General features: G+C 46.4%; 1 protein-coding gene across 1 annotated transcript in view; it reads right to left on the bottom strand.

Moving 5' to 3' along the window:
• Window positions 1-1673: 1673 nt before the first annotated feature.
• zdhhc21 (zinc finger DHHC-type palmitoyltransferase 21) overlaps window positions 1674-25842 on the bottom strand; it is a 232685-nt gene continuing 208516 nt past the window's right edge. The window contains exons 7-8 of the mRNA XM_041185500.1: window positions 4810-4853; window positions 1674-4072 (exon numbers count right to left, since the gene is read on the bottom strand). Of these exons, the coding sequence (XP_041041434.1) occupies window positions 3940-4072; window positions 4810-4853 (177 nt within the window). The 3' untranslated portion in view covers window positions 1674-3939. The remainder of the gene's footprint in view (window positions 4073-4809; window positions 4854-25842) is intronic.

Here is a 25842-nt window from a genome sequence, read left to right as displayed (position 1 = left end):
CCCAATGCAGTCTCCTCTACATTGGAGAGACCAAACATAAACTGGGCGACCGCTTTGCAGAACACCTGCAGTCTGTCTGCAAGAATGACCCAAACCTCCTTGTCGCTTGCCATTTTAACACTCCACCCTGCTCTCTTGCCCACATGTCTGTCCTTGGCTTGCTGCATTGTTCCAGTGAAGCCCAACGCAAACTGGAGGAACAGCACCTCATCTTCCAACTAGGCACTTTACAGCCTTCCGGACTGAATATTGAATTCAACAACTTTAGGTCTTGAACTCCCTCCTCCATCCCCACCCCCTTTCTGTTTCTTCCCCCTTTTGTTTTTTCCAATAATTTATATAGATTTTTCTTCTCCCACCTATTTCCATTATTTTTAAATCTTTTATGCACCCCCCACCCCCACTAGAGCTATACCTCGAGTGCCCTACCATCTATTCTTAATTAGCACATTCGTTTACATAATATCACCAACTTCAACACCTGTGTTCTTTTGTCTGTGACATCTTTTGATTATCTGCTCCTATCACTGCTTGCTTGTCCCTGCAACCACACTTCTCTCCCCACACCCAACCCCACCCCCCACCCCCACCCCCCCCCCGCCCCCCCCCACCGCGCCCCCCCCCCCCCCCCCAACCCTTAAACCAGCTTATATTTCACCCCTCTCCTTGGATTCACTTAGTTCTGTTGAAGGATCATGAGGACTCGAAACATCAACTCTTTTCTTCTCCACCGATGCTGCCAGACCTGCTGAGTTTTTCCAGGTAATTCTGTTTTTGTTTTGGATTTCCAGCACCTGCAGCTTTTTGTTTTTATATTTATATAGCATGTCTGGTTCAGTTTCTGGTCAATGGTAACCCCCAGGATGTTGTGAGCGGGGGATTCAGTGATGGTAATGCCACTGAACATCAAGGGGCCATGGCTAGATTCTCTCTTGTTGGAGATGGTCATTGCCTGGCAATTGTGTGGTGCGAATGGTACTTGCCACTTATTAGCCTAAGCCTAGATACTGACCAGGTCTTGCTGCATTTGAACATGGATTGCTTCAGCATCTGAGGAGTCACGAATGTGCTGAACCTTGTGCAATCATCAGCGAACATCTCCACTTCTGACCTTATGATGGAAGGAAGGTCATTGATGAAACAGCCGAAGGTGGTTGGGCCAAAGACACTACCCTGAGGTGCGCAAGTGAAAAAGCCAACTGATCACAACCCTAGAATAAGCCCCTACTGTTACGTACGGACAACTCATAACTTCACCACATCAGGTGTAAATGAAGGTCAAACCATAACCATTTGTTCTTAAACAAAAGTAAACCTACATGAAAGAACAAGATATTAGGTTCTGAAACAATGTAGCATAGAACCTACAAGAAAATATATGTATTTTTATTCAAACCAGACACAAAGCTCTGCAACTGATGTGCTGCAAAATTTGTTTTCTTTCATCCCTCACTGTAATTGACTTTCTATATTTGAAGAGATGCACCACATCTGATCAAAATAGGGAAGTCTAAAGACACTTTATAATTGCCAAAACCACTGCTCAACTCTAACAAATGATAAACCCGTCCAGAAACGATGTCAAACCTTGCTACTTACTCCATATACTTGACTATGAAAGTCATGGTCAATTTGTCAGAACACAGTATTCTGATGGGTGGTGTATTAATTTATATATACAAAGTCTGTTTTTTTTAAATAGGATACATTTTTTAAATTATAATATTAAAAGGCTGTTACAATCTGAATATGGATCTTTCAGGCAAGCTCAGCCCCTGGCAAACCCAAAAACACTTAACCTTAAAATTCCACATGAGTGCCATACTGGCTGATCAGCATAGTTTACATTGCAATGTATGTTACCACCTGTTACATGAAAGCCATAATCAAGCTTTGCATTTTGCTGCTAGTACCTTTTTTGAGAAAGATATGGAATTCATGATGTCACAATGCAACTGTATCACCAAGTCAATCTGACCCTGGTAAATTGTTTTGCAAAGTGAACTCCGCTAATGGCTCTGGTGAATAAATGTAAGACCAAACTCCCTTTGAACCAAGCAGACCACAAGGTTCACATCTTAGGTGCACAATGTATACTGAGTGAGCAGTTGTAATTGCAACTGGTATTCGTGCCAATGGTCTAAATAGGTGAGGGAAATCGGTCATTCTTGGTTCTGATCTCTGTTGGAAAGTGCTTGCAGAAGGAAAGGGTCAAATGGTAGCGATGCTCTCCATGGGGATAGTTTTATTGACATCCTCTGTCTAGGTTTCTAACTAAAGACTATTGGGAATGGTTGCTGCTACCTGTGAACTTTACACTTATATAAACCAGCACCTTCACAATATAAAGGGAGAAAATTGGGAAAAACATGGGCTTGTGAGAATTCATTCAAACACCAATGCTACTTCAACTTCAAAGTTAAACAGCAGATATTAAGCATTGTAATTTCGTATTACTAACCATAAAAAGAACAGAGGTCCTGCAATTAAGTTGACATAATCTTTAACAGTCAATAATGCTATTTGTTTACCATCACTTATGACAGATCCATCATGGCAGATGTCAGCATTTCTTAATGATTCAGTCAAGGGTTTTCTGATTAGAAGATGGGTAAGAATTTACTTTTACATTGGATAAAATTGTGTGAACAGTGTGTACTACTTGTTCAGATATCCCCTAAAGGGAGAGGAGACACAGACTTATTGCAATTCACATATATTGTACAAATACACATAATCACTATGGAGAGATCAGGATAATCTATGGTCTGACAATCAGGACACAACAAAGTTATTGCAATAAATTACTGCAGGTTATTTTTTAAAAAATCACAATTTACTTTACTATTAGAGCTTGTCCTAACAGTTATGTAATATCTTTGGTTCCTGAATTCATCAGAACAAGCCAATTGCACTGTCACAATAAAAGTCACTAAATTATAGGCACTTGATAAAATATTCTTCAATTTGATTAGCTAACCTGTAAACTGTTTCCCACAGGACTGGCCAAATTGATTTTATTATACTTAAATAAATTTCATTAATCATTTTCTCCAAGCGATCTGTGACACTCCATGATCCTCTCAACTGAGAATTTCCATATTCCTAGCATGCACTCACTCTTAGCAATTTTTTTCTCATTTCCATAAAAACATGGTCTCGTAACACTCAAGAATAACAAATGGTAGTTAATCCCATCAGCAATGTTTGATACAAAAGTTAAATATTGGTATAAATGAACTACAGTAACTGAACGTACAAAAAACATTAAAAATTAATCATGAAAGGAAAGTCACATGCAGACAACATACTTTAAAACCACAATGTAATTCTTTCAAAAATCCCAAACAATTTGTCTTATGCATCTTTCTTCGCATTAACATGTAACATTACAAAGACTGACATCTCGTTCCTGACCTGTGATAGGCTAAATTTTTCCCAGCAATATATATTTGCAATTGATGGATCCAAAAATAATTCATGATTATGAATTAGGCTGTACAATAATGCTAGCACCTTTCACAAACTGAACAATTCAGACACGCTTATTTGAAGAAGTCTCCAGAAAAAAAAGTGTAGCATTTTTGATCAAAATGGTCATCCCATTAGCTCTTTGCTAAAAATCAGACTGAAATCGGCTGGAATATTTAAATAAAGAAAATCCCCACATCTCATTATTGATAATTAATTGTTTAACAATGTTTCTAAGATAACTGTAATAACTTCAAAGAGTTGTATTCAATACTCTTTTGTGGCCCTGAAACACAGCCTGTATTAGCTATTAACAGGCAGAAGTTTTGTTCAGAATATTACTTGGAACACACTACTGTTGCTAGGAGAGAAGTGTCAAGTGTCAAATTGAACATGGGGATGCAAGTATTACTGGAAATTCTGCTAATACTTTGACACAGGAGAACTCGTCTTTTCAGCTTTCATCTGTTAAACGTGATTGGCCAGGTTGTAGGAGACTCGCAGCTGTTGCCTATGCCTGAATGGAATGAACCACAGGATTTTCCAGCGAGTGCCAAACACTTCTGAGAAGGTCTGCTGCCATGGCTTGCTGGGCTTCAATCTACAGATAAGAGCATTAGTAAGAAGCAGCACTCCCATTGAGTATTACAATCATAGGAGAACAATAGCTTGACTGATGTAGCTGTTGGCTCATCATGACTCAATATGTGTTTAAAATTGAATCTCCCTATAACACTCAGCATGCTGAAGTTAATGGCAATTTTCCAATTTCTTTATTTGAAATATTGAGATTGAAAGAAGTATATTTTCTAATTAGCCTACAAAAATACAAGTAGATATAATTGTATATTTCAAAACAATGGCTTTTAAAATTTCTGATTTCTGAGGACATGGTAAAGATTGTTGATTTTGTTGACATGTAGAAGTATCCACAAAACAAATTATAATAGAAAACTTAGTTATAAAAGATGCTATTATCAAATCTTTACCTTGATCAGGTTTTGCACAAATTATTTCTGCATTATGCAGAGCGTTTTACTCTATTATTGATTAATTTGAAGTTGATTATGCACTTTAAAAGCATGAATTATTAAAAATAGTAATTCAAAGTTGTTTAATTTAAATGCTTTGGCAATTCAATTTCCAGCACAAAAATGTTTCCTACTGCACAAAAATGGGACTTAAAATAATTATAGTGGTAATGTGGTGCTGAAAATTGAATTACCTAATGAATCAAACTAAGTAAGCAGCTTCGACATTTTAATACTTCTACCAATACACAACTATTTTCCCTAGGTATAAAGAAAGGAACTCCATTAAGTTCCCTTCAGTACTCACGTCTCATCAAGACAACTTGACATTCTTTCTATAGTTGTCATATCCTGTTGGCAAAAACATATTAAGAACAATATTAATAAATAGTTCAGGCTTTCAGAATATATTTCAGATGCAATAGTTTTGAATTATGATTTGGACATGTTTAGTAATGATAAACTAATGTTTAGTCTGGACATGAATTGTAAGCAGATTATAAGAACAATGTTATTTATATTCTGAACATTCTGCATCCAAAGTGTTCAATTTTCAGTATAGAGACCTTCTGAGAAATGGAACTAAAATAAAAATCACCTTACAATTTTGATCAGTCCATTTTGTGCTATAGCAACAGTTATTAGATCAATGGAAGAAAGGTATATAGCTTCCCTGAGCTACTTGTAACACAATTCTATCTAAAAGTCTTAATGCCTCACTATTCATTCCTACTGATCTCTTTGCTCTTCATTGTAATGCCATCGATTCTAACATCTCTGATTTGTTGGCCCTGATTTTGTGGTGATAATGACAGCAAAATAACACCAATCATCGTCACTAATCCACTGAAACTGACAGCAATTTCTGGAGTCGGCACATAAGAGAAACAACATAAAATTCCAGAGATTGCTGTCAATTATTCTCTATTTCTCCAATGGCTAGGCTGCTGAGGTACCCCTCTCAGGTTGGCAATCATGGAAATCAATAGAATTGATGAGAGCTTCCCCTTATATGGTATCAGTCTCATTGCCATATAAATTGCACCTTTTTGAATGAGGTGTAACTGGGTTTTTAACAGTGTAAAAACTTCATAATTACTTCTAAAAACCCTGAAAAGCTGATTTTATATTTGTGGAATGTCAAACTTCTCCATAATGATACAAAATCAATTTTTTTTTTAATAATTTGTTTTTTTTTTGAAGTTTGCTTATTATCTATACCCAAGCAAACATTTACATTAATTTCGGTTACTGAAAATGTAAATTAAAAGTGAATAATTAAAAATGCTTTTAACTACCTAGCTTGTTGAACTTCAATTTGATTGGCTGCCTTCCTGCTTGCTGACATCACTGCTGCTGCGTGCCAAGACTTGGCACCAAATTTAAACTGTTGTCAGGAAAGGAGATTTCACACCACAGAGATCCCTAAATCTTTGTGAGAAGCTTTCTTCAATGTCAGCTCCCTTGTTTTGCCACTGACCCCAAAATTTGGGCTTTTACCACTCTTTTACCACACTCACCAGATTGCCAAGGAAGCTGACAAAGACCGAAAACAGCGGTTCCAGCCAATAACTGCTAGTTTCCCTATGCTGAATCAAGGAATAGAACACGTCAGACTCCCAATGTTAAAATGGGTAAGCTTAATATAAAGACAAATTAGCAGGTGCATTGTGATGGTTCATAGCTCACAGAGTGTCAAACTGGCTTGGATGGGGAAGTTTTTTTCCACTTGAAATAGTGGGCAGAATCTTCGGCTCGGCGAGCGGGGGCGTGATAAAACCAAAAAACTGCGGATGCTGGAAATCCAAAACAAAAACAGAATTACCTGGAAAAACTCAGCAGGTCTGGCAGCATCGGCAGAGAAGTGTTTAGTTTTTGCACAGTGGACATGCCTATAAGCTTAACGGTGCCTTGAGGGGGTCTGCATTTCCACTTTCACAGAGCTGAACGCATATCTAACATGGAAGGATGTCTTGTCCATCACAATGGTATGTCTTTGACACCAACTGAACATCTGTCCTCAGGATTATTAATGCATCTTTGGCATACTTTCAGGATTCTGTTCAGCTAGAATGGTGATGACCTCTGAACTGCCGGTTAAACTGCAATTTCTCCCACTGGCCTGTAATAAAGCCACTTGTTTTCTGGGTTTTAAAAACTAAATGCATCCTCCCTCCACCACTATTGCAATTATGGGTATCAAAGATCAGTGTTCCTGCTGTCCAGTATTGCAAAAGCACAAATAACAGCCTTATTTGAATATGCTTACAATATGCCTTCCCACGATCATTCCCTAACTGGAAAATCAGAAGAATGTAAAAATTAGCTGGGCTATATCCTGGTGCAACATATTCTTTTAGTTCAGATCTGCAAACCTTGCTCACATGATTTATATCACCCAAATCCCTGTTTATTGCTAGCAGCCTTCACATCCCAGTACCATTGTTTTATTTACCATTCCCATCTGCTCTCTAAATAATATATTTGCTACCACACAGGCTGTGTAGAATATGTTGCACATACTGATCCATGTAGATGTAGCCTCCCTCCAAAATGAGGAACAAATGGCAAATAACACCAAGAGAAAATGTAGGAATACTAAAAAAAACATAGGACAGAATTTTACGTCCTGTGGGCAGGCAAGCACCTGACCTGATCAAGCATAAAGTCGCATGGGATGACGTTGGGAAAGCATCCCGACATCATCACGCACTCGCATGATATTTCGCTCGGCGGGCACACGCAAAATTCGGAAGTGTGACCGCCGATAACTGTCTCCGATTTTTCATGCCCCATCCAACCTTATGATTGGCGGATGGGTGAATCAGCTAAGCAGTCTTTACATTTTTCATCAAATCTTATCCAAGGGCGGGATGAAATCTCGGTTATGAAATAAAATAAAAAAACATTTGGACAGCATTTTTATTAGGTATATTTTCAGGTGCTTGATTGTGATGCATGGACATTTTTGGCAGCTTTTTAAACCTTTATTTAATCATTTGGAGGTCTGCAGCTCCCTGACGGAGCTGCCTACCTTCAGGGAAATCTCTTGCAGCACTCAACCGCGCCTACAGTGATGTCATTGCCTGCCCTCTTCCCGACCCCACCCCGGCAGCACTGAGCTTTTCAGTTCCCGATTCACATTGGCTGGCCGTTGATTGGCCAGCCAGCGTGAAATCGTGGACGGGGCCAATTGCGGTCGGTGATCCGTTTTCTTTCTGGTCCCGGGCCCACCAATCGCGCACGCCCACCAAGGGTAAAATTCAGCCATAAAATCCATGAGATGAACTATTTCCTTGAGTGACAAAGTCATGCAGCAAAGCTGGGTTATTCTGATCAAACCATTACTATTAGCCCCATCTAGAGGTGAATAATTTATTAAACACCAAAGCAGCAAAATAGAGCATGACAGATTTCTACAAATTTGCAAACTACAGTTAATGTTTACAAGAGTAACCAGTAACTTGTGCTCACATCTACGGAGAAATTGTTCATTTTACATTATTGTGCATTGTATATCAAGTTAACAATTCTCGCCTTTAAGGACAACCAATGAGTGATACTGAGATGTGTAAAGGTTGGACTGTCCTGACCTCCGCAATTTTTGAAGGTAGCAGAAAAAAGTTGGGAGGGGGAGGGGACTACAAAACTAAAGCATGCGATGCTAACCATTACATTGAGAAACAATGGTTGGAGTCATAGCCAGCACAAAGGAAGATGGGTGTAGTTGTGAGAGGTCGGTCATCTCAGCTCCAGGACATCACTGCAGGAGTTCCTCAGGGTAGTGCCCTCCGCCCAACCATCTTCAGCTGCTTCATCAATGACCTTCCTTCCATCATAAGGTCAGAAGTAGGGAAGTCGCTGATGATTGCACAATGTTCAACACCATTCACGACTCCTCAGATGCTGAAGCAGTCCATGTCCAAATGCAGCAAAACCTGGACAATATCCAGGCTTGGACTGACAAGTGGCAAGTAACATTCATGCCACACAAGTGCCAGGCAATGACCATCTCCAACAAGAGAGAATCCAACCATCGCCCCTTTATGTTCAATGGCATTACCATCACTGAATCCCCCACTGTCAACATCCCTGGGGGGTTACCATTGACCAGAAAATGAATTGGACTAGCCATACAAATACTGTGGCTACAAGAGCAGGACAGAGGCTAGAATCTTGTGGTGAGTAACTCACCTCCTGACTCCCCAAAGCCTGTCCACCATCTACAAGGCACAAGTCAGGAGTGTGATGGAATACTCCCCACTTGCCTGGATGAGTGCAGCTCCAACAACAATCAAGAAGCTTCATACCCTCCAGGACAAAGCAGCCCACTTGATTGACACCACATCCGCAAACATTCACTCCCTCCACCACCGACGCACAGTAGCGGCTCTTTAGACAGCACCTTCGAACCCATGACGGCTACTATTTAGAAGGACAAGGGCATTAGATAGATGAGAACACCACCACCTGGAAGTTCCCCTCCAAGTCACTCACCATCCTGACTTGGAAATATATCGATGTTCTTTCACTGTCGCAGGGTCAAAATCCCGGAACTCCCTTCCTAACAGCACAGTGCATGTATGTACACTGCATGGTCTGCAGCGGCTCAAGGAGGAGCTCACCATCACCTTCTCAAGGGCAACTAGGGATGGGCAATAGATGCTGGCCTGTCAGTGAAGCCCACAACCCGTGAAAGAATAAAAAAAAGAATTCCTGTATTTTGAACTGCCTCAAGTTCTCCCAATGAATAATGGAGATCCAGATAAATTCTTCACGCTGTACAATGGGATCAAAAATTGGGGGATCTACTTCTAAAATGAGTGATTCAAGGAAACCTATTTCACATGAAGAATAATTGACATGTGGAATACGTTACAAGGGAAAGCAATATTATTCAGAAGAGAGGATTCAGGTATGGTTAGGCGATGATAGTGAACACAAACAAATAAAAGCAGGGGTTTTGGGGCTTGTGGTTTTTTTTCCTATTCCTAATGTTCCCTATTCTCTTAGAATCAGAAAAACACAATTCTGAGAGTAAATTTATTCAGCCGCACAATCCCTTTGATATCTGGGAAAGTGTGGCAGAATAAATCTAGTCTGTCAGCAAGCAGGGGGAGGGATTGGGGGTGGTCAAGAGGGGTGGAAAGGAAAGAAAACAGATTTCTTGTTGGAATGGAATTGTAACATTGACATGTTCTTTTTCTTTGGAACAGGTGGACCCGCTATATACTGCCAGCCTCTTCGGTTTTAATTTAAAATCTGATCCACAGGGTTTTTTTATTTTCCATCTCTCCTACTTTTCTTGGGCAGGCTGCTCACTGTCTCAGCTACTTACAAAATTGTTGGGCAGAATTTAATGTTGGCAACAGGGGTCTCTCTCATTGGCTGGAGGGAGTAGGGAGACCCATTCGTGAAGGCCAGCTGGAATTAAATGCCCGATAACTGGGCAGCGGCAGGCTCACCTTGGGATTTTTTGACTCCGGGGCAGAATATCTGAGAGTTGCCGGCCTCTGGTTATAGGACATGAGGGTGTGGGGTGGATTAGCAGTATTAGCACTACCGAGAGTGGTGGTAGCTGCTGCTAAATGCATCCCCCGGAGGCCTAGGATTGAAGAGGGACCCAAGCCACAGGTGAATGAGGGTGGGATGGGGGTCGCGTGGAGGACGTCGCTGGCTGCGAATGGGAAGCGGGGTGGTTCAGAGGAAAGGGCAGTTAGGTGGCCTCCAGCTGGTCTTCCCCCTTCCAGATGCCTGGTCCCTCAATCAGGCACTGAGTGCCTTTGAACGAGGCCCCTTCGGGAGCCCACGTGGTGAATACCCTGCCCAGCGCTGGTTGAATACCAGTGGCAGTGAATGAGGCCCTTAAGTGGGCATTACTTGCCCCTTTAAGGGCCTTAACTAGTGCCCAGGCAGGAAGGCTGTCCATGAGCCTTCCTGTTCTGAAATTAATCAGACGGAGGTGGGAAGACAGCGGAATTTCTACCCTGCAAGCTCATGTCCTATTAAGTATCCACCTCTCGCACCTCGATTCCAAGCTTGCTGTGGGGGACATTAAATTCAATTTATTGTTTCTTTAACACTTCTTTCCTTTAATTGACTGAGATAATCTGTTACACCATCCAATAGTCATTCTGTTGACACTTTCCACGTTTATTTGTTTGTTCACCCATTTTCTCTGATTCGATTAGGATGCTTGCTCATCTGCTCTTCCTATCTTCTGAATACTCACTTGAAATGTTGATGCAGTTGTCCCCTCCATAGATGCTGAGTGACCTGCTGTGTTCCCAAACTGTTTGTGTATATGTTTCACCATTCCATTATTTTATTTTTACCCTTATTACATTTGCTTTGAAAAGACGATTTAGTTATAGCAGGGGAAATTCTAGCAATTTCCGCTGTCAAGAAACAAAGGTTAAAAAATCTTCTGGGGCGTATTTAGGGAGTAAGTAAAGAAACAATCAAATGTCATTGGCTCTAATAAAACATCTTACCCTCAAGCAAACAAGCCTCCTTTTTTAATATTGCTCTTGTGCTGTGACCTGACTGGTTGTTAATGCACAGCTCGCTCTGAATTATCTCGATCCAAAAATCAGCCAATCTTTAGCATTCCAAAGCTGCATATCTCAGTTTTTCTCAACTTCCCCAAAAACTTTAAGAAGCTAAGCCAAGGGATGCCATTTACCTGATTAAAATCTTCATGCTTAAACTAGAAGAGAAGTGGTTCAAAAATCTCACAATTATTTCCCTACATAACAAAATTTGTTTTGAGATTTTTGAGGATCTTTTAGAGGGTACAGAAGCAGGGTGACCAACTGTCCCTTATCTTATGGGACTGGGGATCATTCCATATTTGAGGCCACTGTCTCAGGTTGCATACAGCCAGGACGCTGATTTTCCCATAATTTTGACCTTTAAAACTTGTGCATGCGCAGTACCCGATTACTTCCTGCTTGTGCTTTTCTCACCACCCCCTCCACCATTCTCACAGTTCTGGCACCCCCCTGTTCACACAGCTCTGGCACCTCCCCATCCTCACCGTTCCCCCCAACCCCTCCCAACCCACTCTCACAGCTCTGACAGCAATTCCCCCTCTCCCACCCCAATGGACCCCCATGCCAGAATGTCCCTCAATTTTCTCCACAGAAGTTGGTCATCCTCAACAGAGGAGATTTACCAGAATAGTTCCAGGGATGAGGCAATGTGGAGTTGAGGTTACAGTCAGATCAGCCATGATCTTAGTGACTGGCGAAGGAGGCTCGAGGGGCCTACTCGCCTATTCCTGCTTCTAATTTGTATGTTTGTATAATGAGGGACTTTAGCCATAAGATTAGTTTGGGGAAGCTGGGTTTGTTCACCTTGGAGCAAAGGAGATTGAGAAGAGATTTGATAGGGGTGTACACGATTATGACAGGTTCAGATAAGGTAGACAAAGAAAAGGTGTTTCCATTAGCTGATGGTACAAAGACTAGGGACACAGTTTTAAGGTTTTGAGCAAGAGATGCAGGGAGGATAAGAGGAAGTCAGTTTTTATGAAGTGAGTGGTAACTACCTGGGACTCACTGCTGACGAGGGTGGTGGAAGTGGAGATGATGAATGATTCCAAAAGGAAATTGGATGGGCACATAGTGGAAATAAACTTGCAGAGCTACGGGGATAGAGCAGGCTAATGATAAGGTTGCTCTAGAAAGAGCCAACATGGTCTCAATGGGCTGAATTGCCTCCTTCTGTGCAATAATGATTCTATGCCGTCTTCAGACTTGATGATCATTCTGTGTTTGCTTCTGAAAATTCACAACTAGGTAACTAGCAATAAAGGAGCCTGACATCAGAGTTGAAAGTTAACATTCTTAACATTCTTTTACTAAGAGCACAATAAAAACTTGCATTTGTATAGTGCTTTTAACATTGACAAACATGCCAGCTTGCTTCAGAAGTGGAATCAGCCAAAAGCTGAGTTAAAGGTGGAGTTTTTTGGAGAATTTAAATGCTGGCTTTTGAGGACGTTTTTAAAAGAGGAGAGGGAAGTGCCGAAGTATAGGCAGGAATTATGGATGTGGGGATTAGATTGCTGCAGGCACAGCAGTCAAAAGTGGGGCAAAGGAAGAGTTGATGCAAAACAGGCCAGAGTCACAAGAATGGATTCCTGGTGGGAGAAGTTAAGGAGATAGGGATTGTTGGGCCCTGAAAAGATTCAAATACAAGGATAAGAATTTTAAATTGGAGACTTTGGATGACCAAGAGCAAATGCAGGTGAACAAGGTTTTGGCACTGGTTAGGATAGGGAGCACAGAGTTTTGTATGAACTGAAGCTCAGAGAGGATGGGAAGCTAGCTAGCAGACCATTGGAGCTATCATAGTTGCAGGTGACAAAGGCATGGATGAGGCTTTTAATAGCAGATGGGTTGAGGTGGCAACAGAGGTGGGTAATGTTACAGGGATGGAAGTAAGCATGCAGTCTTTGTGGTGTACAGGGTATGGACTCCAAAGCTCAAGGCTGATTAGGACACATAGATTACCAACAGTCTGTTTCAAGATAAGGTGGTGGCCATGGAGGGAAATGGAATTGGTGAGAAGGAGTTTGTGGCAGGAAATGAAGGCATTGGCTTTGGGTTTTCCAAGGTTTAAATAGAGGAAAGTGCCACTCATCCAGGATTGGATATTTTACAAGTAGTCTCACATTATAAAGGCACTGGAAGGGTCAAAAGAAATGGTGGAGAGGTAGTGCTTGCTGACATCTGAAGTACGGTAAAACCCACTCAAAGTTTTAATCTGAATAATCTGAATGTGTGGATTACACATAATCCTTCTTATGTGACCATTTATTGTAACAAATTTCCTTTTCAGATCAAGTTTTTTTATTGCTTGGATACTTGTAAAAGATGGTACCAGTCACTCAAAAGGAAAGGGTGCCACCATTGTTTTTCCTTTAATATACAGAAACAATTCATAAGTCCATGAATATAAAAATCTGATGACCATAGAGACTCCTCAGACCACACATGGTCTGTAGCCTTGAGTTTAAAAACTAAGATGTAGTTTAAGTTTTACATCAGCAAACTATGTTCTGGTGTCTAATTTAACTGTATCGCCTTTATTGTCTATACTCTATTAATCTCTAAATGTGCTGTCGCTTCCCGCCTCAGAATTACTCTACACCTTCAAATAATAAAGATAAAATAGTTATTCTGCTATTTCCATATCCAAATGGATACACTAAAAAAATGATTATACTGGATTCTCATGAATTCAAATTCCTATCATCATAATCTCTGCAGCCATGGGAAGAGGAAACCATACTTCTGGTGCTGCAATTTTCTGTTCTTGTCACACTTAAGCTATTAACTTTGTTTCTAAACCCTAGCAGCCTGAAAATGACTGTCCAGGTTTCCTTCCTTATGTGATAATTATCTCTGCTGAACATTGAATATGCTTGTTTTCAAAATAGTATCCAGTAGCTGGAATGGAAGAAAACATGTTGTAAAATTACCAACGGAACTATCTGTAGCCTGCCTAATTGAAGCATCCAATTCAATTTGTTCTATTTTAACTGTAGAGACACTTTTGGACTAACATTAAGTTAATTAAAAATACTTTCCAGTTCTATTGTTATTTGTCAGCTTCCTTCAATTATTCACTAACTTCCTGACTCAGTCCCACGTCTATTTCCTATTGGCTCCAAAATATAATATTTATTAAAGACTTCCCATCCCATTATTAATCTCTTCCTGATCAGCGATCATTTTACAGCCAAGTTCAGTGCCAGTGAATGAGAATAGTAATTTCACCAGTCTCCTGTTGGTTGTGCCTTTTCCTCTACTTTCCACCTCAACATTTTCTTTTATATTTGCCGAGCAGTGGGTTATGTAGCATGCCTGTGTAATTCCGTATTTAAACAAATAGTAAAATCTAGTACATGTCCCTCAAGCAAAAAAAACTGTTACATTGAAAACCAAATCTAAGTATTCCAATTATACAATGTGTAGTTTTAAAACTAGTTTTGAAAATTTGCTTAAATAAAAATTGTTAAGAAATGGATAACCTAGCTTTGATTGCTGAATTTTGGCCTCTGGTGCATCCCCGATTCCTATCACTTCACCACTAGCTGCATTACTTTCTGCTGCCTAGGTCCCAAGTTCTGGAACTCCCTCCCTAAACCCCCCTGTCATCTTTCCACCTTAAGGATGCTTTTTAAAACTTATCTCTCTGACCAAGTTTTTGGTCATCTGTCCGAATACCTCAATGTGACTCAATGCCACATTTTGTTTCATAATGCTATTGTGAAGTGGCTTGGAATGTTTTACAATGTTAAAGGTGCTATATAAATACAAATTGCTTTTGGTAAAGCAAATCTGCGGTACTGCTGATTTAAAGTAACATGGTTGATTACAGCTAGTGGAACATTTTTTAAAATAGTTTCATTATCTATCATTGCTTTTTTGTTCCTTTTCTCATGAAATTTCACTCAAAACAAAGCACTAATATGCTATCTGGTCAAGAAGACTGAAATGCTTTGAAAACTGGTTGTCACAAAGCTACTTTCAAGGCTGTCAACAAAAAAAATACAAGAAATAGAATACTGCAGATGCAGCAAATCTGGAAACAAAAACAGAAAAAAATGCTTGAAGCAATCCTCAGGTCAGGTAGTTTCTGTGGAAAAATAGAATTAAGTCAATATTTGAAGTCCTTAAAGGCCCTTCCTTCAGTGCTACCAATTAATAGGGAATTTCGAACAGTTTCTGTACTTTGAATTTATGTCGAGAAACTGGGTTGAGATTGCCCACAATTATTGTTTATTCTTACGGACAGAAGGAAAAGAAACATAGGAAGAAGAGTAGGCCATTCAGCCCTCAAACCTGTTCTGCCATTCAGTTAAATCATGTCTGATCTGTACCTTAATTCCATTTAACCACTTTTGCTTCATATCCCCTGGTACATACCCAATAATACCTCTTGACCTTGTTACGATCTAGATAGGGACCAGTAACTTTTTGTTTAAAGTAGACAAAGTTTGAAAACCCAGTTACCTACTAGGGAAATAAAGCCATTAGGTTCCATGGTTTTAAACAAACAAAATAAACTTTACTATATAAATTCAGAAAAGTAAAACAATCGACAATATCTATCTTATTTACAAACATTCAGAATTAGCATGAGGTATATGTGAATTAACAGGCAAACTATGATCATACACACTACTCTGCACATTAAATGGCATATGCGACCAAGGCAGATCTCACAGATTTTTCAGAAAATCATCCAGATGTCAGTGATGTTTGTGAGTCACAAAATCTCATTAAAGCTCTGTCTCCCTCGCAAGGGATTTCAACTCTTCACTTTTGAAGATCTAGCCTCTGAGTTCCTTCAACAGCCACTCTGACTCAGACTGCCTCCAATAACTGCTCACCTCTTGATCGTTCAATCTCTTCTGTTGAGTCTGCATTCCACAGGATTCACAAAGCTACACCCCTGCCTCTAATTTATGATAAACTTAAAACTCTTTCTTAGACTGCCAGCTTCACTAAGCTGGCACTGCCCTGAAGTTTCTCTGAACTCCAGTTTCCTGACTGCATCCAGTTATAAGTGACTCCCAGGTTTTCTCTGAGTCTTGTCTCCAGCACAGAACCAACAATCCTCCACAAGCTTCTCAGTACCCCAAACTTCTCCTGAGCCCTAACTGCACCCCAAACATCTCCCAGGGCTTCTCTGTGGGATGCAAACCACAGGAGGTTCAATCTGAAACTTTCAGCTGCAAACAGGTCCCAGGGCATTTCTGAGCCCTAATTGCCTGAAGCCTGGTAACAGCAGCACCTCTTCTGTATGGAACCTCTTCCTCTGTTACAGAACACTCAGGTAAATTGAAACCAGAGAACCTTCTTCAGTTCCACCCATCTCCATGACAATCCTATCAAGGTTCAGTAAATGCTTTAAAACTAATTTAATTCCAACTCCCAAAACAAATTTCTCTAGACTGCACTTCCTTGCAAGCAGTGAAGACATCAGGACTCCAGTTCTTCAGCTAAGAAAGCCCACTTGCGGTTTTATGGCTCCATGTCTTCTATTCTGATACTATGGGTCGAATCATCCCAGATTTGCACTAGATGCGGTAGCAGGGGTAAAATGACATTTTACCCGCCGGCCATAATGCCAGCTTTTCATGCTGTATTGTACCAAACCTGCCGCATTAATTATGCATTCCCGGGAAACACACCTTTTCCACAGTGGCTGGGCTTTCAATCGCTCGCCACGCCATCATCTTGCTGCTTCATCACACCTGGCGCCATATTGAAATGACAGCCGCACGCACACCTCTCAGCATTTCCAACCAATGACTGCTGCAAAGAAAACATAGCCCTGAAAGGCAAAAAGACTGTAGCCCCCAGGTTCAATGACATGTCCCTTAGTGGAGGGTCGCTGTGATGTCCTCTACCCTCCTCTGGCAGTAGGATGGGCAGAAACCTCATTAATCTGGCTCGGGAGACGATGGCAGCAGTGGTCAGCATCAATGCCCTGCAAAAGAGGACTTACACCCAGTGCCACAAGAGGGTGAATGATCTCTTCCGTTCTGCCAAAGTAAGTCACTCTTTTCACCACTCTCAACTCACACAGTGACAAACCCATCACACATCCACAGGGCCCTCACTCACTGCCAGCTCAAGGGACATCACCATTCAGTCTCTTACACACTCCTTCATTGTCCTCATTCCATCCACAGGACTGCTCACCACCCATACATGCCAAGCACACTTATCATCTGGCCTGGCAGGCATCCTGCTTACACGGTCTCCATCTCTATTTCTGTAGCACAAGCTGGCACACAAGCGGGAGAGGTCATTTACTGGTGGAGGAATGCCTGAAATCAAGGCCCTCACAGACTTTGAAAACAGGGCCATCCAGCTGGCTGGTGAGGACCTGGACCATTCCTGTGCTGATGGTGAGGTCAATGGTGCTCTACCAAGTGAGGATCCAGCTGTGCAACATGCATCAGACAACCATGCTGTGAGTGATGTGTCCTGTTTCACAGGCAACTCCCATGCATTCATTATCTCTCTTTGCTTTCACAGGTGCATCTGCTAAACAGCTGAGCGAGTCCACAACCTAGGATCTCCGATCAAGCCCCAAAGAAACCTCTGAAGTGGAATCTGAGGGCACCCTCATTGGAGTCCCATCACAGCTCTCACCCACACCCTCCACCGGCGCAGAGACACCTACCTCCATTGGACCGAGCATTAGAATAGCCTTGGGATCACAATCTGGCGAACATATCACACTTTCTGATTCACAGCAGGTGGCGGCAGGGACTTCCCAGGTTTCTGGCACTCGGAGGACTGCTGGAAGCCAGAAATTTGCTGAGTCCGAGTCAGATGATGAGCCTCTGAATTCGCTCAAGTCACAGTTGCTGAAGCTGCAAAGGCAAGCTCGGGAACATCAGGAAGGGATGTCTGCTGTGCTACTCAGATTGCAAGGCACGATGGAGGAGTGCATCTGCCTTCAAGCTAGGTGATAGCACCGGCATGCTAATACACCCTGGTCAACCCTTGGTCCAGGACATTATGCCTGCACTGTTCTATAGGCTGAACTCCATCGCTGACGTTATAGTTGGCCTCCAACAGTGTGTACGTGAGAGGGCAGCTCAATCTCACTCCAGTTACCCCTTCTCCTCAAGGAGTCAGCCGGGGACCTTTGGGCACCCACAGGCAGGAGGATCAGCAGGTGCATACCCTGAGGCCATCCACCCAGGTGACTCCAGGAGTGTCCGGCACATATGAATCTCCTCTTCCTGTGACCCCAACAGCTCCAGGTCCACAGGCCGAGGAAGGTGCTGCTGCCATACAGCAGGTCCCGGTGCTGCTGCCATACAGCAGGTCCCTAAAAACAGGCCTGGGGCCTCCAGGTCTCGGCCCTCTGGAGGATGTCCATCAAGGTCATCAGAGACAGGGTGTTGAAGTCAGCAGGCTGCCTCCACCTCCATTGTAGCTGTCCGGGGAGCACCGTGTCATAGCGGCCAGGTTAGGAAAGTTAGGAAGATGGAACTCTTTCGAGTACAAACACGTTTCTATCTGTCCCTATTCAGATGAAGTTACATTGTTTCATAGTTTGCCATTGTGAGATTTGAACTCTTGATAATCTTTCAAATGAAAACCAAATCAACAAAATTGGGATAAATCAGGCACAGCCCCTAATTCAGGTCAGCTGTAAAACCAAGAACAAAGTTTAAAGGAAACTTACAAACTTTAAATCAAAATGTGATTAAAGGGGTCAACAAAACACCCCAGTCCCCGCGGTGCCCACCGAGCACGGAAGGCCTCGAGAGTGCCAGCAGACACCGCGTGCTCCTTCTCCAGGGACATCCGGCAGCGAACGTAGCCACGGAAGAGGGACAAACAATCGGGCGGGACTCCCCCGTCGATCGCCCGCTGCCTGGACCTGTTAATGGCCAACTTGGCCAGGCCCAGGAGCAGGTTCACGAGGAGGTCCTCCTCCTTCCTGACCCCCCTCCGCACCGGGTGCCCATAGATCAGGAGCGTGGGGCTGAAGTGCAAACAAAACATCAATAAAAGGTTTTTCAAATAACTAAAAAGGGAGTGCAGCCTACAACACCCTATGTATACATGGTCCACGGACTCCACAAGACCGCAAAAAGGGCACGTGTCCTGAGAGTCCGTGAACCTATGCATCCTCTTATTATAAGGGATTGCTGCATGCAACACCCTCCAACCCAGGTCCCCGATAGAAAGGGGGAGGACACCTCCTTAGAGGGCCTCCCATCAGGGGCCTCCGCCGCCGGACAGCAACAAGGCACGCCAGGGCGTGTCCGGTCGACGGACAAGGGCAAGAAAATGGAAGGTGTGCAGCAGCAGTCCGTACAAAAAGCCCCTCTTTGCCGTGCCAAAAGGCACAGAGGGCATGTCCCCGAGGCGGCTCATATTGCGGGGCACCAGCACCCGAGGGAGGGTTCGGGGCTTGGGGCCAATGTAGAATTCTGTCCGAACAGGGGAACGCTCAGACGGAAGACCACCGCGCACCTGGGCCGCCTCAAGACCCAAAATAACGTCGGGTCCGAGCACGACCGTTCTCAGGCCTTGGATGGCATCGGCTGCGACCTGGACACTCACAGACGCGCGTCGCGCCAACTCCTGCGGGAGCATCCAGCCCAGTCCTCCGCCACCCAGCACGTCCCCGATCCTGGTCACCCCTGCGGCCACAGCCCTCCTCTCCGCCAACCACTGAAAAGGACGGAGGGGCGGATTCCTGAGCAGCGGCTCTCTGACGATAGCCGCTACTCCTGACGGGGGAGAGCTGCGTCGCGAGGCGACCACTTTCCAGACTTTGATCAGGTCCTGGTAAAAGACGGGCAACGCCTGCAAGGAGCCACCGAGGCCCAGCTGTTCTGTAAACAGGAGCTGCACGTCATAATTCAGGCCGTGCACCTGACGGAAGAAATACGTCATCAGGGCACACCATCTAGGAGGAGGCTCGACGTAGAGGTATCGCTGCAGGGTCTGAAGGCGGAAAGTCGCCACCTGTGTGCGTAGGCACACTAGCGCCTGACCACCCTCCCTAAGCGGGAGACTCAGAACCTCGGCAGCGACCCAGTGCAATCTTTTGTCCCAGAAGAAGTCGACTAACAATCTCTGGATTCTTGTGACAAAGTCCGGGGGAGGGGTCAAAGTGACCAGCCGATACCACAACATGGCGGCGATCAGCTGGTTTATGACCAGAACTCGACCTCGGTAAGGTAGCACTCGGAGCAGTCCTGTCCAGCGCCGCAGGCGAGCGGTGACTTTCGTCGCCAGTTCCTGCCAGTTTGCCGGCCAGGATTCCTCAGCGGGGCAGAGATGGACCCCCAGGTAGTGGAGGCTGGTCCTGCTCCAGGTGAAAGGCCTGAGCTCCTCGGGTAGGGGATCCATTTGCCACTGACCGACCAGGAGTCCAGAACATTTACCCCAGTTGATCCTGGCAGAAGAAGCGGCAGAGTAGACCTCCTGGCACTCGCGCATCCTCCGCAGGTCAGCCGGGTCACTAAACATAAGGAGAACGTCATCGGCGTAAGCCGAAAGGACCACCCCGATGCCCGGCCCGCGCAGAACCAATCCCGACAACCTCCTCCGCAAGAGGCGCAGGAAAGGCTCCACGCAAATAGAATACAACTGGCCAGACAGGGGGCAGCCCTGACGTACCCCTCTCCCAAAGCGAAGGGGCGCCGTCAGGGACCCGTTAACCTTCACTAGACACTCCGCGGCGGTGTACAGAAGTCGGATCCGGGCGACAAAATGCGTCCCGAACCCGAAAGCTCGCAGAGTTCCGAGTAAGTATTCGTGATCCACCCTGTCGAACGCCTTCTCCTGATCGAGAGACAGGAAGGTGCTCGACAGACCAGCCCTCTGGGAATGGTGGATGATGTCCCGGACCAGATGGATGTTATCATAAATGGTTCGGTCCGGGACGGTGTAGGACTGGTCAGGGTGGATCATGTGGTCCAGCACGGTGCCGAGCCGAGAAGACATGGCTCGGGCGAAGATTTTGTAGTCCGTGCTGAGGAGGGAGACCGGGCGCCAGTTTTTAAGAAGGCGGAGATCCCCCTTCTTCGGCAGCAGGGCAATCACGGCCCTGCGCCACGAAAGGGGCATCTCCCCGGTAGCAATGCTGTCCCCCAGGACCCCCGCGAAGTCGCTCCCCAAGACGTCCCAGAACGCCCTGAAGAACTCCACGGTCAGCCCGTCTAGTCCCGGGGTTTTGCCCCTAGAAAGACCGTCGAGTGCGCCGGTCAGCTCCCCCAGACTTATAGGGGAGTCGAGCTTTCCGGCGCACTCCGGGCCGACCTGCGGCAGGTCCTCCCACAAAACTCTGCAAGCTTCCTCACTGGACGGATCCGGAGAGAAAAGGGCAGTGTAGTAATCTCGGGCAATGGCCCTGATGCCCTCCGGATCCGAGACAAGGGATCCGTCGTCGGCCAGCAGCGTAAAGAGCTGCTTACGGACCCCGTGCCTTTTTTCCAGTGAGTAGAAGATGGGAGAGCCACTGTCCATCTCCTTAAGGAAACAGATCCGCGACCTCACGAATGCGCCCCGAGACCCGACCAGTTGCAGGTCCCGCAGCGCGCCCTTCTTCTCATCGTACACCGACCGCAGGGCCGGGTCCGCGTCGGGCTGACGGAGACGTGCCTCCAGGTCGAGCACCTCCTTCTCCAACTCCTCGACCCTGGATTTGCGTCTCTTTGTCGACCCCTTCGCGTACTCTTGACAGAAAACTCGGATGTGAGTCTTGCCCACGTCCCACCATAGCCTCAAGGAGGGGAAGCCTCCCCGCTTCCTTCTCCAGCTGGCCCAGAAGCGACGGAACGAGTCCAGGAACCGCTGGTCTTCCAACAACAGGTTATTAAAATGCCAGTACGTGGACCCCGTCCGAGCGCAGAACGAAGTGAGCTCCGCCCACACCAGACGGTGGTCCGTGCACGGAACCTGCTGTATAGAAGCAGCCAGAACGCAGGACACGTACGCCTTCGAAACGTAAAGGCGGTCGAGTCTGGACGCTCCGACTCCAGGTGACACAAAGGTGAACACGCTGGAGTCAGGATGGAGATTTCGCCAGACGTCCACTAAGTCGAAGGACCTGACCAGGTCCCGCAACTTACTCACACCTCGCGTGCAGTGCGGGGTACCGTGACGGTCCCGGACCCCGAGGGTGCAATTGAAATCCCCCCCGAGGACGATGCACTCGCCAGCGTCGATGGAGCCGAGATGAGTGGACACTTCTTCAAAGAAGCTCGCTTGCTGCTGCGTGCCCAGGGGAGCGTACACATTCACAAAGTGAAGCACCGCCCCCCCCAGACGCACAGTCAGGTGCAGCAACCGGCCTGGCACCGGCTCCTTGACCCCCAAGATCTCCGGCTGAAAATGCGGGGCCAACAAGATAGCCACCCCGCCAGAATTGGAGGCTAGGTGACTCATGTAGACCCCCCCTCGCCACTCCAGGAGCCACGTGGCTTCGTCTCCCGGAACGGTATGGGTTTCTTGCAGGAAGCACAACGCATACTTCCCGTCCCTGAGGACCAAGAAGTTCTGGAAACTGCGCTGTGCGGCCCTGCTGCCGCGGATGTTGAGGCTGGCTATAGTCGTCTTCATTGTCAAAGGTACATCAAACCTTCACCTTAAGTCATTAAAAAGAAGAAGAGGACTTTTTAGTCCTTCCTCTCCTTCAGGAGCCCAGCGAGAAACGTTTGGACCCTCCGCCGCGTGTTCCTATCCAACTCAGGAGACTTGAGAGCCTCGCGAGTGGACCAGAACACCAGCGGAAAAGAATGCCACCGGCCCAAGGCCAACTGAACCCTGTCTCGGCGACCGCGATGACTCGCCAAAAAGTCCCGGAGTTCCCTTGGGGGGATGAGGGGGGAGTCAGTGGAGGGCACCAGGGGATCCACCGCCTCGCTTGAGAGCGACTCAGCGTAATCTCCAGCGCTCACCACGGACACCCCGTCCTCCTCCAGGTCGTCGCCTCCAGCTTCCGACCCCTCCCCCGCATTGAGTACGGGGGCTGATTCGGAGCTGCCAGCTGGCCCCACCTGTACCTCGATCCCACCCCCAGGATCAAGGCCAGAGGGGTCCTCTCTGGTCTCCTCTAAACGTTTTGGGTCAGAGGGCAGCGGCAGTTCTGATGCCCGCTCTCCTCCCGGCACCGGGTCGTCCGGGGAGCTCAGGACAAGCTCCTGACCCAAAACTAGGACGCCCGGTGGTAAGGTTTGGGAGGGAGCGGGAAGGCCTTCCTTTTCGCCGCCACCCAATGACCCGTTAACATTTTTTAAATTTTGAAAGCTACAGTCCCCCGACGAGCCAGAAGGTACCTCGGGGGTATCGAGGGTCTCTGAGTCGGGCACCACCTCAAGGGAGGTGCCTTCAGTGACCCCCGAGGGGCCCTGTTCAGGGGACTGCAGCAGGTTGACAGGGGTAACAGTGGTGGGAGTCGGTGCAGGGGTTTTGAGTTCTCCCAGAGGACAGGGTGAGATTTTACTTGGCGGAGACGCCACCACCTCTTCATCGGGGGAAGGGACACACCCAACTTCTTCAATTTGGGCATCACCCACCTCCTCCTCCGAAGCGTGACGTCTCTTCCGGGTCAGGCTGGGGGCTAGGGAGACCTCCATTTCCGAGGCCCCCTCCTCCTTGTCCAGTCCTCCCGGACACTCCACCCTCTGGGTTTTGGGTGTTAGATACCCCGGCTCGGGGTCCCGCGTCTTTTCCCCGCCGGCCCCGGGAGCACGAGCAGAAACGACGCCGGGCCCAGCACTCGGCGCCTTAGCACCCACGGGCCCGGGAGCACACGCGGACACGACGCCGGGGCCGGATGATGTCTTTTCCCCCGAGCCGATGCTTGCAGGTGTTTGGGGGTTTTGGGGCGTTTCAGGGGCCGCCTCCAGGTTGCGGGTCTTCCTCCGCACCTTCTTACGGCGCGGGGGCTCTACCCCCGCCTCACCGGCAGCCGAGATGGCAGTGGCTGCCGGCGTCGCTTCCCCTTGCGGGGAGGGAGATGGAGTGGTGGCGGGGGGAGGAGGGGTGGTGCCAGCCGTGGCCGCTTGGGTGGGGCTCGTGGCCTTGGAGGCGGGGCAGTTCTTCCTCACGTGCCCTGCCTCCTTACAAGCATGGCACCGCACGCCCTCCACGGTCCAGAAGACCCGATAGGCGGTCCCCTCAAAACTGATAACGAAGGCCCCCTCCAGGCACTCCTCCTGGGCCAAGCGGACAAATACCTGGCGCCGGAAGGAGTGCACATGGCGGAGGGCCGAGTCTTTGAGGCTGAGCGGGATTGGTGCAACCCCCGACCTGACCTCCCCCAATTTATTAAGGTGGGGGAGGAGGAGCTCACTGGATAGAATAGGCGGGACGTTCGAAATAATAATTCTCTGGGCGGTGGCCTCAAGGGGGTCCACCGCCAGAAAAGTCCCGCCCACAGTGAGTCCTTTTTGCAGGGCGAGGTGCACCGCCCGCTCGGACCTCAAGAAGAATATGGCCTTCCCATACATTTTAGAGGCCGCGACAATGGCTGAGGGGCCGACGACCCCAGCCATAGCCTTTACGCAGACCTCTATTGTCATTTCAGGGTGAGCATAGCTCTTTACCCCAAGGGCCCTGGTCAGGAGGCGGAATGGTGACAGGGCAGCGGGAGCAGCTGGAGCCGCAGAAGCAACCACCCCCGCATAAGTTTTCTTTTTTTGAGGCCCTGCCACCGGTGACAAAACCGCCTCCACATTAGCCCTCGAGGGCCCGGCCACAGGCGATGGTGAATTGGCCTTAGGGCCAGAGCCACGCCCACCCCGGGAAGGATTGGCCATTTTGTTTTTTTCTTTTTATATTTTTTTTTTATATATATAGGGAGGAAAGGGGGTGGGGGAGAGAGGTAGAAACAACCTCCCCTCTTTTAGGCAGGAGAGGAGAGGAGGGAGAGGAGTAAAAGACAGGGAGGCACAGGAGGGAAAGAGGTAAATGTCCAGGTGGGTGTCCTCGATGGTGGATGGACGGTGGGTGGGGGCCTGATGTTCTTCAGGCAGGGGGAGGTGATGTCTTCACCAGCTATTGCTGGCCTTACTGGGAAAAGGGCTGGGTTGGGGGGAGGGGTGGCAGAAAGATGGTTTCAGCACACACACACACCCTCCCTCTCTTCCTTCCCCAACTCCTCTGGCAGTCTTCTTGCCTCCCCCTACAAAAACACAGTCCTTAATTGCCCCCACCTTAAACAAAAATACACAGTTCAGACACCCACCTAGGATGTTGTTTTTTAACTCAGTGCTGGCCTCCTGGCCTTCCTGTCCTGTATCAACAGCAGCAACTGTTCTCTTCTCTCCCACTCTCTCCTTTGGCAGCACTGGAGGAGCAGCAGCAGCAGCACACAGCAGAAGCAACAACCCCAAAGGCAGCAGCAGAAACAGTTGAAACACTGAGGAGCAGCAATACCAACACCACACACCTTCTCTCCTCAGTATCAGGAAACCAACTGAATCCACAATTACCTCCACGAGATCGTTAAGAAAATGAACTCTTGATACTCTTTTGAGTAAACCTGTTTCCATCTGTTTCAGATGAAGTTACATTGTTTCATAGTTTGCCATTGTGAGATTTGAACTCTTGATAATCTTTTAAATGAAAACCAAATCAACAAAATTGGGATAAATCAGGCACAGCCCCTAATTCAGGTCAGCTGTAAAACCAAGAACAAAGTTTAAAGGAAACTTACAAACTTTAAATCAAAATGTGATTAAAGGGGTCAACAAAACACCCCAGTCCCCGCGGTGCCCACCGAGCACGGAAGGCCTCGAGAGTGCCAGCAGACACCGCGTGCTCCTTCTCCA

The sequence above is a fragment of the Carcharodon carcharias genome, chromosome 4, assembly GCF_017639515.1.
Source record: "Carcharodon carcharias isolate sCarCar2 chromosome 4, sCarCar2.pri, whole genome shotgun sequence".
In the NCBI taxonomy this organism is placed as follows: domain Eukaryota; kingdom Metazoa; phylum Chordata; class Chondrichthyes; order Lamniformes; family Lamnidae; genus Carcharodon; species Carcharodon carcharias.
This window is presented reverse-complemented; position numbering and strand designations above follow the sequence as displayed.